Source organism: Rhinatrema bivittatum, chromosome 11 (assembly GCF_901001135.1).
Source record: "Rhinatrema bivittatum chromosome 11, aRhiBiv1.1, whole genome shotgun sequence".
Classification (NCBI taxonomy): Eukaryota; Metazoa; Chordata; class Amphibia; order Gymnophiona; family Rhinatrematidae; genus Rhinatrema; species Rhinatrema bivittatum.
The window spans coordinates 98,423,889-98,438,202 of NC_042625.1; the positions used below are offsets into that span (position 1 = coordinate 98,423,889).

At 52.3% G+C, this 14,314-nt stretch overlaps 1 protein-coding gene across 6 annotated transcripts in view; it reads left to right on the plus strand.

Annotated features, from left to right (window-relative positions):
• CSMD2 (CUB and Sushi multiple domains 2) overlaps positions 1 to 14,314 on the plus strand; it is a 653,904-nt gene that overhangs the window by 596,467 nt on the left and 43,123 nt on the right. For 5 of the 6 annotated variants that reach the window (XM_029572106.1, XM_029572107.1, XM_029572104.1 and 2 more), the window contains 5 exons: positions 2,112 to 2,285; positions 2,622 to 2,795; positions 3,537 to 3,710; positions 4,138 to 4,326; positions 9,540 to 9,713. In XM_029572106.1, coding sequence (XP_029427966.1) covers positions 2,112 to 2,285; positions 2,622 to 2,795; positions 3,537 to 3,710; positions 4,138 to 4,326; positions 9,540 to 9,713 — 885 coding nt within the window. Of the gene's footprint in view, positions 1 to 2,111; positions 2,286 to 2,621; positions 2,796 to 3,536; positions 3,711 to 4,137; positions 4,327 to 9,539; positions 9,714 to 10,525; positions 14,129 to 14,314 lie in introns of those variants that run through there. The other variant, XM_029572110.1, reaches the window with a different exon arrangement.

Consider the following 14,314-nt stretch of genomic DNA (forward strand, 5'->3'; position numbering starts at 1 on the left):
CCAAAGTCATTAACCCTGCCAATAATCTCCCAGAGACACCGTTGCGGATTCCCAATGAAAAGCAAGAGATCATCTGCGAGCATACTCAGCTTTAATTCCTCTGGAAGGAGGCAAGACTACGAATCTTAATTGCAAGGGGCTCCAAAGCAAGTGCAAAAAGCAAAGGGGAGAAGGGACATCCCTGTCTAGTGCCTGCCCAAACTCAGACATCCGACAAAGGCCTGTTTACCAGTATCTGCACTAGTGGCTGATGGTATAAAAGCCATACCCACCGCAAAAAATGAAGCCTAAATTTCTCCAGCACCCACTGTAAATAAGGCCACTGAACACAATCAAACGCCTTTTCGGCATTGAGGCTGGCCAGCAGACTCTCCCCATTACCAACTCCAGCCACTTGAATAGCCCTCTAGGCTTTCAAAATATTAGTGTTAGCAAGCCTCCTCCTACCAAACCCCACCCCCCAATCAGCAAATTCAGTCGGGAGGCCAGGCTGGCCACTAAAATTTTAATATACGGGTTCAAAGGTGATATGGGCCTAAAAGACTGGGGCAGCAAGGGGTCTTTACCTGGCTTAGCTAGCAGAGTTACAGTCGCTAGATTATGACCTCATTCAAAGTCTCCCTCCTCCTGGGCTGCCTGAAACATATTTCTGAGAGGAGTGAGATCCAAATCACCCAAGAGTTTATAAAACATGGTCCCCAAGCCATCTGGCCCTTGCACTCTAACGAGCTTTAAATGCGCAATAGTGTTCCGGATATAGGAGCATCTAACGCCTGCTGCTCCATTCAGTCAAGCTGAGCTACAAACTCCTTGGCCGCAGCGCTCGTGGCCAGAAGCCGCGACTCACCATTATAAAAAACGTTTGAGCCGGGCGGGAACCTGCAGGGAGAGGCGCATCCCTTTATGAAATAGTTGGGTTACTATATGGAGTAAATTCTTTACGGGCAGCCAGGAACCTAGCAGGGAAGTCCAGGAAAAGTAGCAGCTTGCCATTTCCATAGGAGAGCTCCTTTGTTTTATGGAGAGCCGACAGGAGTTTTTCTCTGTCGGTATAGTTCAGGTACTTGGCAGTTACCTGCCTAGGCCGCTCTTGATCCGGGCCTCCAGCCCTCAGCCTGTGGGCCCTCTCCACCAGAATTGGTCGGGCCTCCATGTTTACCTGAAGCATTTCAGGGAGCCATTGTTTTGCAGAACTGAAGTAAAGCTTCCCCCTGAATGGACTCCGGGACCCCCCCAAGATCCTCAGATTATTGGGCCTACTTCGGTTCTCAAGCTCATCTAACTTGAGCTCCAATGCTTTATTTTTCTCCCGCAGCTCCCCAGCATGCAGAATAAGCTTGGATAGCTTATTCTGCATGCCACTGAATGTAGAATTAAAAGCATCCACTTTGTCACGCAGCTCGTCGGCCGAGGCTTGAATTTTCTGCAGCTGGCCAGTTAATGTGACTGATAAAGCACGAGTAAGCTCCTGCAGCGCAGCATCAGACAGCCCTCACGCTGTTGGGACTACCTCTTGTCGCTGCTGCAAATATTTTCAGCACCGGCCTTTCTTGTGCACCCAGCCATTCGCACCGCAGAAGCAGCCGCCAGATTGCAAACACACTTCCCTGCTAGAGCTGCTTAGAAAAAGGATCAGCGTACGCAGAAAACTGTTGGTAATACATTAAAAACACCTCTGGCTCCAAGGGAGCAGAACGGGAGAGCAGCTTCTCACGGCGATGTCATCGCCACCTACACATAAGCTATTTTAATAAATAAAAGAGCCAACTAATGGGAACACTAGGACCTGGTGCCACATAGAAAATTCTAGGGGGCCAAAGCGTCACATTTTGTAAGTGATAACTTTTGTATACAGTTTGTTCCAGAAAGATTATTATGTGCAGAGGGATTCTGAGTGGTGGCAGCAGTTAACAGCTTTATTGCTGTATCGTCTGCTGAGGGTTGCAGCGCAGCAGGTTACTTCTCACCTGGCGGTGCATTCTGCAACAGTGTCGGCTGCCAGTGCAGAAAAGGCATTTGCTGCATCTGTGGACAGTGTAGTTAGCAATGGTGACCTGATTGTGCTTGCTTCGTGCACCGCCTCTGACAGAATGTTCTGGATTATGTTTCAGTTATCTCCTGTGGAGACCTCCCGACACCCGCCAATGGGAACCGCATTGGAACATTAACCGTGTACAGCGCAACCGCCATCTTTTCATGCAACACTGGTTACACCCTGGTGGGCTCCCGTGTCAGAGAATGCATGGCCAATGGGCTCTGGAGTGGGCTGGAAGTGAAGTGCTTAGGTAAGTGTGCAAGCACAGATCTGTACTCTTGGTGGGGCGCTAGATTAAGTGTCCTCAGTCAGGCCCAGCTACAGCGTGTGAATATCATAGATGGAGAGCTTTCTTCTGTGTGGCGTACTGTCCAGAGAAGTACTGCAGCAGTGCCCAGTGAGCTTCTACGCAAGGGACACTGCACTCTGAAATAGAGGGGTTTATCTTTTTTCAGCATTGAAACACTCATGGCACTATGTTCAAAGATGAGACAATGCATGCTGCTCTCTTCCATTTACCAAGAGCAAAATCTCTGAATGAAGACTGCTGAAGTTTGCTTTCTCTCTCTCTGCTTCTGCTGTGCAGCCGGTCACTGCGGCACACCACATCCTATTGTGAATGGGCACATAAATGGGGAAAACTATAATTACCGAGACAGTGTAGTGTACCAGTGCAACCGTGGCTTCCGGCTGATCGGCATGTCTGTGAGAATCTGCCAGCAGGACCACCACTGGTCTGGGAAGACCCCTGTCTGTGTGCGTAAGTACTTTTTCCTTTAACCCTCTAGTGCTTCTGTGTCTGTGGAAGGGATGAACCAGTGGCCTTCTCCCTCAATGTAACATCTCTCATGCTATAAGCAGGATTTCTGCTTGTACTTATAGGATTCATTTACTCTGTAGACATTTGCGAAATGGACCTTAAGTAGTAAAGCCCTGCCGTATATGCTGTCGCTTTGCCTGTGATTCGGGAAGAGGGGTTGTACTCTACTAGTCATTCTGGAAGGAATAGTGATGGAGTTTCAGCTTGATGATTACCACCGGGTCAGAGGGTGGGCAGTGCAGAGATTTTGAAGGTGAACCACTGAGAAGCGGGATGTCTCTCGCCACATGGATTCTGCAGCCATAGTCTGTGTATTCCTCCTCCTCTGCAACTCCCTTGCATGTCCTTCCCCTAGCTGTTTACCTATCGGTACAAAAAGAAGTTACCTGAACATTATTACTCATTCTATCACTGAAATTGGTCGATAGAGCTGTTCTGAAAAAGCACTATGTGACCTGGGTTCCACCAGTCAGGTCATAAGAGAAAAATGACCAGGTGCAAATCATATGTACATGTCCTGCAGCCACGGACCATCTGATCAGCAGAAAGCAGACGTCAGTAGCCACAGCTCCAGTGTTGCCATACGTTTGAATTACTAAATTCTGATTCTTAGCTTAGCACTCCCACAGATCCACGCAGTATCTAACGTTCTAACATTTTACCTTTTCAATATGATTGTAGCTATCACGTGTGGGCATCCTGGTAACCCGGGCAATGGCTTGACGCAGGGTTCTCAGTTCAACCTGAATGACGTAGTGAAGTTTGTCTGTAACACAGGATATGTTTTGGAAGGCGCCTCTAAGTCACAGTGCCAGGCAAATGGCCAGTGGAGCAGTTCCCTGCCTACATGCAGAAGTAAGTCCCCTCCTTCCTGTCAGGCAGGGTCCCTTCTCTTCTCAGCGTGGCTACAGTGCCTGGGGAGCGCTGTCATCTGATACAGGGCAACACATGCATCTTCTGCCACTTTTAGTGACGCCGTGCTGTGTATTGATGGACATTCTCAGTCATTTGTGTCTGGCCCAACCTTGTACTGATTCACAAGTTTATTGTGCGTGAGAGATGCAGTTCAGTGCTGTGTAAACTCATAGCACAAAATGTGAAGACCTGCAAGAATGATAACATTCACACATGCAGAGATGTTCACACACTCAAAGAAACATTAGCCCATGATGTCCTCAGTCTTGCCATAGCTGAACTGGGTTTGGGTTTGGGGGTTTGAGGGGTGAAAGCTGCTGGCATGAATTCAGTTACCTTCCCCTCTCTTGGTTTCTTGTTTTGGCAGTTGTAAACTGCACAGACCCAGGATATGTGGAAAACAGCATCCGGCAGATACAAGCCAAAGGTCCTCACAGGTTCAGCTTCGGGACGATCGTCTCCTATGAGTGCAGCCATGGATTTTACCTGCTGGGCACTCATGTCCTAACCTGCCAAGGGGACGCTACCTGGGACCGAGCCCATCCTCAGTGCCTTTGTAAGTTGCTCCAATGTCTACATTAGGAAGGCTGCAGGTGGGATGTTTACTATTGCTAATGTACGTGCGCCTCGTAGCAGGCGTTAGGTGTTCAGCATCTGGGGAGAGCAAGCAGTGGAGAAGCAGCAGAGCAAGTCTTTCATTCCAGCGATGACGTCCGTGAGCTCCAGATTGAAAGGGGTTTGGCTGCTTCTTCAGACTTAGCTGGTGGTGCGATCCCCCTCCTCCTACACAAAAGATGTCAGGGCCATAGCACCCAAGCCCCGGCTCCTCGCCCCCACAGCCTGAGCCCCCCGTCCCTTTCTAAAAACCTGAGGCAGCTCCCAAACCCCGGCGCCTGACACCCCCCCCCCCCCCCCCCCGTCCTTTCTAAAAACCTGAGGCAGCACCCAAACCCCGGCTCCTCGCCCCCACAAGCCTGACCCCCCGTCCCTTTCTAAAAACCTGAGGCAGCTCCCAAACCCCGGCTCCTCGCCCCTACAGCCTGAGCCCCCCCGTCCCTTTCTAAAAACCTGAGGCAGCACCCAAACCCCAGCTCCTCGCCCCCACAGCCTGAGCCCCCCGTCCCTGTTTAAAAACCTGAGACAGCACCCAAACCCCGGCTCCTCGCCCCCACAGCCTGAGGCCCCCCCCCCCCCCCCCGTCCCTTTCTAAAACCTGAGGCAGCTCCCAAACCCCAGCTCCTCGCCCCCACAAGCCTGAACCCCCGTCCCTTTCTAAAAACCTGAGGCAGCTCCCAAACCCCGGCTCCTCGCCCCTACAGCCTGAGCCCCCCCCCCCCCCCCCGGTTTAAAAACCTGAGGCAGCACCCAAACCCCGGCTCCTCGCCCCTACAGCCTGAGCCCCCCGTCCCTTTCTAAAAACCTGAGACAGCACCCAAACCCCGGCTCCTCGCCCCCACAGCTTGAGCCCCCCCCCGTCCCTTTCTAAAAACCTGAGGCAGCACCCAAACCCCGGCTCCTCGCCCCCACAGCCTGAGGCCCCCCCCCCCCCCGTCCCTTCTAAAAACCTGAGGCAGCTCCCAAACCCCGGCTCCTCGCCCCCACAGCCTGACCCCCCCCCCCCCCGTCCCTTTCTAAAAACCTGAGGCAGCACCCAAACCCCGGCTCCTCGCCCCACACAGCCTGACCCCCCCGTCCCTTTCTAAAAACCTGAGGCAGCTCCCAAACCCCGGCTCCTCGCCTCCACAGCCTGAGCCCCCCCCCCCCCCCCCGGTTTAAAAACCTGAGGCAGCACCCAAACCCCGGCTCCTCGCCCCTACAGCCTGAGCCCCCCGTCCCTTTCTAAAAACCTGAGGCAGCACCCAAACCCCGGCTCCTCGCCCCCACAGCCTGAGCCCCCCGTCCCTGTTTAAAAACCTGAGACAGCACCCAAACCCCGGCTCCTCGCCCCCACAGCTTGAGCCCCCCCGTCCCTTTCTAAAAACCTGAGGCAGCACCCAAACCCCGGCTCCTCGCCCCCACAGCCTGAGCCCTCCCCCCCCCCCCCCGTCCCTTTCTAAAAACCTGAGGCAGCTCCCAAACCCCAGCTCCTCGCCCCCACAGCCTGACCCCCCCCCCCCCCCCCGTCCCTTTCTAAAAACCTGAGGCAGCACCCAAACCCCGGCTCCTCGCCCCCACAGCCTGACCCCCCCCCCCCGTCCCGACCCCCCCCCCCGTCCCTTTCTAAAAACCTGAGGCAGCTCCCAAACCCCGGCTCCTCGCCCCCACAGCCTGAGCCCCCCCCCCCCCCGTCCCTTTCTAAAAACCTGAGGCAGCTCCCAAACCCCTGCTCCTCGCCCCCACAGCCTGACCCCCCCCCCCCCCCGTCCCTTTCTAAAAACCTGAGGCAGCTCCCAAACCCCGGCTCCTCGCCCCCACAGCCTGAGCCCCCCGTCCCTGTTTAAAAACCTGAGGCAGCTCCCAAACCCCGGCTCCTCGCCCCCCACAGCCTGAGCCCCCCATCCCTGTTTAAAAACCTGAGGCAGCACCCAAACCCCGGCTCCTCGCCCCCACAGCCTGAGCCCCCCCGTCCCTGTTTAAAAACCTGAGGCAGCTCCCAAACCCCGGCTCCTCGCCCCCACAGCCTGAGCCCCCCGTCCCTGTTTAAAAACCTGAGACAGCACCCAAACCCCGGCTCCTCGCCCCCACAGCTTGAGCCCCCCCGTCCCTTTCTAAAAACCTGAGGCAGCACCCAAACCCCGGCTCCTCGCCCCCACAGCCTAAGCCCTCCCCCCCCCCCCCCGTCCCTTTCTAAAAACCTGAGGCAGCTCCCAAACCCCAGCTCCTCGCCCCCACAGCCTGAACCCCCACCCCCCCCCCCCCCCCCCCCCCCGGTCCCTTTCTAAAAACCTGAGGCAGCACCCAAACCCCGGCTCCTCGCCCCCACAGCCTGACACCCCCCCCCCGCCCCGCCCCCCCCCCCCCCCCCCGTCCCTTTCTAAAAACCTGAGGCAGCTCCCAAACCCCGGCTCCTCGCCCCCACAGCCTGAGCCCCCCCCCCCCCCCCGTCCCTTTCTAAAAACCTGAGGCAGCTCCCAAACCCCTGCTCCTCGCCCCCACAGCCTGACCCCCCCCCCCCCCGTCCCTTTCTAAAAACCTGAGGCAGCACCCAAACCCCGGCTCCTCGCCCCCACAGCCTGAGCCCCCCCCCCCCCGTCCCTTTCTAAAAACCTGAGGCAGCACCCAAACCCCGGCTCCTCGCCCCCCACAGCCTGAGCCCCCCCGTCCCTGTTTAAAAACCTGAGGCAGCTCCCAAACCCCGGCTCCTCGCCCCCACAGCCTGAGCCCCCCCTCCCTGTTTAAAAAACCTGAGGCAGCACCCAAACCCCGGCTCCTCGCCCCACACAGCCTGAGCCCCCCCGTCCCTGTTTAAAAACCTGAGGCAGCTCCCAAACCCGGCTCCTCGCCCCCACAGCCTGAGCCCCCCGTCCCTGTTTAAAAACCTGAGACAGCACCCAAACCCCGGCTCCTCGCCCCCACAGCTTGAGCCCCCCGTCCCTTTCTAAAAACCTGAGGCAGCACCCAAACCCCGGCTCCTCGCCCCCACAGCCTGAGCCCCCCCCCCCCCCGTCCCTTTCTAAAACCTGAGAGGCAGCTCCCAAACCCCAGCTCCTCGCCCCCACAGCCTGACCCCCCCCCCCCCCCCCCGTCCCTTTCTAAAAACCTGAGGCAGCACCCAAACCTCGGCTCCTCGCCCCCACAGCCTGACCCCCCCCCCCGTCCCTTTCTAAAAACCTGAGGCAGCACCCAAACCCCGGCTCCTCGCCCCCACAGCCTGAGCCCCCCCCCCCCCCGTCCCTTTCTAAAAACCTGAGGCAGCTCCCAAACCCCGGCTCCTCGCCCCCACAGCCTGAGCCCCCCGTCCCTGTTTAAAAACCTGAGGCAGCTCCCAAACCCCGGCTCCTCGCCCCCACAGCCTGAGCCCCCCATCCCTGTTTAAAAACCTGAGGCAGCACCCAAACCCCGGCTCCTCGCCCCCACAGCCTGAGCCCCCCCATCCCTGTTTAAAAACCTGAGGCAGCTCCCGAACCCCGGCTCCTCGCCCCCACAGCCTGAGCCCTCCCCCCCGTCCCTGTTTAAAAACCTGAGGCAGCTCCCGAACCCCGGCTCCTCGCCCCCACAGCCTGAGCCCCCCCCCCCCCCCCCCCCCCCCCCGTCCCTGTTTAAATACCTGAGGCAGCTCCCGAACCCCGGCTCCTCGCCCCCACAGCCTGAGCCCCCCTCCCCGTCCCTGTTTAAATACCTGAGGCAGCTCCCTCTTCCCAGGCCCCCAGAATGACGTGCGCTCACCTCCTCCCACAGGGGATGACCTCTGAACGGGAATGGTCAGCTGTCAGTGAAGTGACCAATGCTGAGGAGGTGAAAGCTGCTCCCTGCTGCGGTACAGGGATGCGAGTGGACGGGGAAGTGCCACAAGTGGAAGAGGGGCTCGGGCCGCAGTGGCCACCGGGGGGAGTGGCTCGGACGATATGGACCCAACATTTATTTGTTCACCTTGCAGGAAGGCCACTAGGGTTCATGACGTTTCTTTGTTAAGCCAGCAAATGGCAAAGTTATCCAGAATACTTTGTTCCAATAATTTTAGCCTCGTACATTTAGTGGAGATTGCATTCTGCCTACTTAATATGGCCCTCAGTGTTCTGAAAGAGATTTATATTCAGACCCAGTCCGGATAGCAAAGTTAGCCAGATAAATGTAGCCGGCTAACTGCGGAGGCACATTAAACAGTGCAGCCACATGAGTAAATATAGCGGCTAACCTTAGGACACTTCTTTAACTTGAGTCATCAGCTAACTCTGAATATCAGAATTAGATAGTTAACCCAGCTAACTGCGGAGGCACATTAAACAGTGCAGCCACATGAGTAAATATAGCGGCTAACCTTAGGACACTTCTTTAACTTGAGTCATCAGCTAACTCTGAATATCAGGATTAGATAGTTACGTAGCCGGCTAACTCAGCTCCTCCCAGGTACACCCCTGGACTGCCCCTAACTTATCCAGCTAAATTCTGGATAAGTTATTAGCCAGCTATAGGCTGAATCTAACGATTACGTTATCTGTCTAAGTGGCTTAAATTCTTTCTCCTCCTTCTTGGTAAGGAGCTTCCTCAAATCGCTGAAGATAAGACATAAAACACTGTTGCACATTTTCGTTAACAAGTTTATTGTAATGTTTATTGATTATTGTAAATGTTTATTGTAAAGCATATTTTCGTGCATATTTTCATTAACAAGTTTATTGTAAAGTTTATTGATTATTGAAAATGTTTTTTTTGTAAAGCACTGTTGCATATGTTTGTTCCAGTTCGCACAGCTGCAATGTTTCCGTTATCTGTGAACCGATGTGAGGTTACTAAACAAATGTCGGTATATAAAAACTGCAAGCAAATAAATAAATAAATAAGACATCTGAAAGCTTTAGATCCCATAACATGCATGCACACAGCGATACCTACTCAGTATCTGTCAGATACAGAAAGACAGGAAGAAGAAACAGATGCTAGAAGAGGCAACTTAAAGAATTGTGCATGCTCCCTGCCAGTGCATTATCATTAATTATAATTGCATTCCTCCAGGAAGTGCTCATAATTGACAGCTTTATAAAAGTACTAAACTGACCCTCTGAAATTGTACACGGACGTGTTTTTCTATATTTGTATGTTCTCTGTGTGTGCCTCATGGCTGCATACTATTAATGTAGGTGCAACACTAATGCCTTCTCTTGCTTTCAGTGGTGTCATGCGGCCATCCCAGTGTTCCCCCAAACGCGCAGATCTCAGGGGACAAGTACACCGTGGGCTCCGTTGTCAGATACAGCTGCCTTGGAAAGCGCACCCTGGCTGGGAACTCCACACGGATGTGTCAGCTGGATGGACTTTGGAGTGGCTCCCTTCCTCACTGTTCAGGTGGGAAAAACAAGATTTGAGATCAGAGGGGGGGCAAAGGGTGCAGTGGAAACTTCACTTCATGAGGCAGCACTATAGGGTTGTGACAGATTCCTTAGGTTTAGGGAACTGAAGGAGTCTCAGTCCGGAGCTGGGATAGGGCAGCCACAGATCTGAGTTCAGTGTTGTCTAATTGCTGACACTTACTCATCACAGCCACTTGGCCAAGGCAATCTGGATGAGCCAGGATGACAGAACCCTTTAGGACAGGTCCAGGTCACTAGCATGGAGGATCCCAGTTCCGGCTCTTGCTGGCTGGAATCTCATTTATTCACCTTGGAAGAGTTGGTGCACCCAGAATATTGTCCTGGAAAAGCAACAATTTTTTTGCCTTAGAACCACTTGAGTTATTTGGATTTGAATTTTAGATTTAATTACTCACTTTTTCCAAATCCAAACTGAAGGCCAGCTACAATTCGGGTAAATTGTTATCCTGGAGGCTGCCAAAAGGTTAATGTTGTCATTATTTGTCTCTGCTCCTGCCCCTTTCTCCCAATCCTGCTCCCTCTCTGATGACTCTCCTGTCCCTGAGCCCTCACAGAGAAGCCTCTTAAATCAAGAACGGAAACTTACAAGTTTTCTTTTTTTTATTATGTTATTTACATACAGCAATTTGTCTGAGAAATAATAACCTCCTAAGGATATGCAGAGAAAGACATTTCAATTTTCTTCAGTTCGTTATTTTGCTTTGACATTTTAATTTGTTTCATTCGTTTTAGTTCTGAAGTTAATTTGTTTCATTCATTATGTCATTTTGTTTGTTTCAATTAAAGATAACAGGGGAAGCTATGCATCCTATTTTGGACTCTAGCATTGGGGTTTTCTATTGAAATGTAATGAAACTTGCAGGCATGCAACAGCAGCAGAGAACAGCACCAAGAGAGGGGAAATGTGTCATCACTGAAGGCAGGAACAGCCCGAGGCAGCAGAATGGGAGCAAAGCTTCACAACGGTGCTGATCCGAGCAGCGCCAAGAGTGGCAGGAACAGCCCGAGGCAGCAGAATGGGAGCAAAGCTTCACAACGGTGCTGATCCGAGCAGCACCAGGAGTGGCAGGAACAGCCTGAGGCAGCAGAACGGGAGCAAAGCTTCACAACGGTGCTGATCCGAGCAGCACCAGGAGTGGCAGGAACAGCCCAGGGCAGCAGAATGGGAGCAAAGCTTCACAACGGTGCTGATCCGAGCAGCACCAGGAGTGGCAGGAACAGCCCGAGGCAGCAGAACGGGAGCAAAGCTTCACAACGGTGCTGATCCGAGCAGCACCAGGAGTGGCAGGAACAGCCCGAGGCAGCAGAACGGGAGCAAAGCTTCACAACGGTGCTGATCCGAGCAGCACCAGGAGTGGCAGGAACAGCCCGAGGCAGCAGAACGGGAGCAAAGCTTCACAACGGTGCTGATCCGAGCAGCACCAAGAGTGGCAGGAACAGCCCGAGGCAGCAGAATGGGAGCAAAGCTTCACAACGGTGCTGATCCGAGCAGCACCAGGAGTGGCAGGAACAGCCTGAGGCAGCAGAACGGGAGCAAAGCTTCACAACGGTGCTGATCCGAGCAGCACCAGGAGTGGCAGGAACAGCCCAGGGCAGCAGAATGGGAGCAAAGCTTCACAACGGTGCTGATCCGAGCAGCACCAGGAGTGGCAGGAACAGCCCGAGGCAGCAGAATGGGAGCAAAGCTTCACAACGGTGCTGATCCGAGCAGCACCAGGAGTGGCAGGAACAGCCTGAGGCAGCAGAACGGGAGCAAAGCTTCACAACGGTGCTGATCCGAGCAGCACCAGGAGTGGCAGGAACAGCCCAGGGCAGCAGAATGGGAGCAAAGCTTCACAACGGTGCTGATCCGAGCAGCACCAGGAGTGGCAGGAACAGCCCGAGGCAGCAGAACGGGAGCAAAGCTTCACAACGGTGCTGATCCGAGCAGCACCAGGAGTGGCAGGAACAGCCCGAGGCAGCAGAACGGGAGCAAAGCTTCACAACGGTGCTGATCCGAGCAGCACCAGGAGTGGCAGGAACAGCCCGAGGCAGCAGAACGGGAGCAAAGCTTCACAACGGTGCTGATCCGAGCAGCACCAAGAGTGGCAGGAACAGCCCGAGGCAGCAGAACGGGAGCAAAGCTTCACAACGGTGCTGATCCGAGCAGCACCAAGAGTGGCAGGAACAGCCCGAGGCACTATACGAGAACCAAAGCATCACAAAACCTACCATCAACACTCCAGGAAGCACACCAGCACCACGCCCCAGACCACGGAGCGAAGGGTAAGGCAGGAAGAAGAGTGGCATCAACACCCCAAACACAGAGTGCAGAACAATGCAACGACTAAGGCGGCCTACAAAGATACCATGCACCGCTACAGGAACATGATCCTCCAAACAAAGAGGGACTTCTTTGCTCAAAAAATTCACCACTTTATCTTCGATTCTAAAGCCCTGTTTTCATGTCTCATCGCTCACAAAAACCTCACCTCCATCTATTCCCGACGACCAAGCCTTAGCCAAAGCATCAGAACTAGCCACATACTTTGACAAAAAAATCAATAACTTAGTAGCGCCTCTCATCTCCAACAACAACCAACCGCTTCTCCCCTACAACCCCACAACTCAGCAAAAATCCAGACTCGATAATTTTGAGCCCACATTCTCTTTGGAGATAGAAATCTTGCTCAAGAGGTTCAAGCCCTCCACTCATTCTTCAGATTCAATAACATCAAATCTTCTCATCACCATCCCAAAAACCATTGCTAAGCCCATCTCGGAAATCATAAACTGTTCCCTTGCACAAGGACTAGTACCAGATGCCCTCAAGCTCACGATTCTCAAACCACTGCTAAAAAAACCGAACCTGTCACCAGATTATCCCCCCAACTTCCGTCCTATAGCTAACTTACCATTCATTGCCAAGCTATTGGAAAAAATTGTCAATAAGCAACTCTCGGAATATCTGGACTCCCACAAGATACTAGCCCCGGCTCAGTTCGGTTTCCACAAAGCACTAAACACAGAATCTCTGTTAATTACACTCTCAGACTCCATCTTGCTCAGCCTAGAAAAAAAACAACCGTACCTTCTTGTGCTTTTAGACTTATCCGCGGCTTTCGACACAGTGAACCACTCAATACTATTAGATCGTCTCATGGACATTGGTATTACAGGCACAGCTCTCAGATGGTTCAAGTCTTTCCTTAGTAATAGATGCTTTAAGGTCAAAATCAACAGCAAAGAATCCCACCCCTTCAGTTCCTCACTGGGAGTCCCACAAGGCTCATCTCTCTCTCCTACCCTCTTCAACATTTACCTCCTTCCGCTTTGTCAGCTTCTCACAAATCTTAATCTAACCCACTACATCTACGCGGATGATTTGCAGGTCCTCATCCCTATCAAAGACTCCCTTGACAAAACCCTCAGCTTCTGGAACAAGTGCCTACAATCTATCAACCTAGTCCTGAACACCAACAAGACTGAGATCCTTATCTCCCAAGACGACAATAATGGACTAACCAATACACCAATCACTTCACAATTAAATATTTCCCCACACATGAGAGACCTCGGTGTTTTGCTTGACAGTCAGTTCAACCTTAAAAAATTTGTCAATACAACCACAAAAGACTGTTTCTTTAAATTACAAGTCTTGAAAAAGTTGAGACCCCTCCTCCACTTTCATGACTACCGCACGGTGCTTCAATCCATAATTTTCTCAAAAATCGACTACTGCAATTCACTCCTTCTAGGCCTCCCAGCAAACACAATCAGACCCCTTCAGATGGTACAGAACTCCGCCGCCAGGATCCTGACCAATACTAACTGAAGAGAGCACATCACGCCCATGCTTCGGAGCCTACACTGGCTACCCATCAAATTCAGAATTCTCTATAAAGTCCTTACGATGATTCATAAAGCCACTCACAACCTAACTCCGCTTGATCTTAATTTTCCTTTTCGTCCCCATGAATCTTCCAGATCAGTCAGAACTGCCCACAAAGGTCCCCCCAGTAAAGACCACCTTTAGGAAACGCGCCCTATCCACCGCTGGTCCCTCGCAATGGAATGCTCTTCCCTCAGATCTCAGGCAAGAACCATGCCATCTAACGTTCAAAAAAATCTAAAAACTTGGCTATTCAGTCAGGCATTTCCTTAACCGGAGGAACCTCCCACCAACCAGGAATGCTCTCTTCTCCGCTCTGATTGAACTCACTATCTGGTCTAGATTGGACTGCTCTTAACAGTTTATTATCGGTCATAAGCTCTTTTTATTTGTTATTCGCATGTATTGCTCCAAGTCAGATTTTGTTACTCAACAGTTTCTCTAATAGTAAATTTAGTTCTACCCTGTTCTCCTAGTTCCTTGTAACCCCTGTTCATTGTAATGCTTTATGCTTTTTGCAATGTTTTTGTTTCACTGTAAACTGATTTGATATGTAATTTCTCTACATGAATGTCGGTATAAAAAAAGTTCTAAATAAATAAATAACTTATACAGTTAGCATTAAATTCACAGCTGGCATTCTATCAAGAATCCAGTGGTGAGTAACTTACAGTCAAAGCTCAAAATGTCAAAGGTTTCTGCAG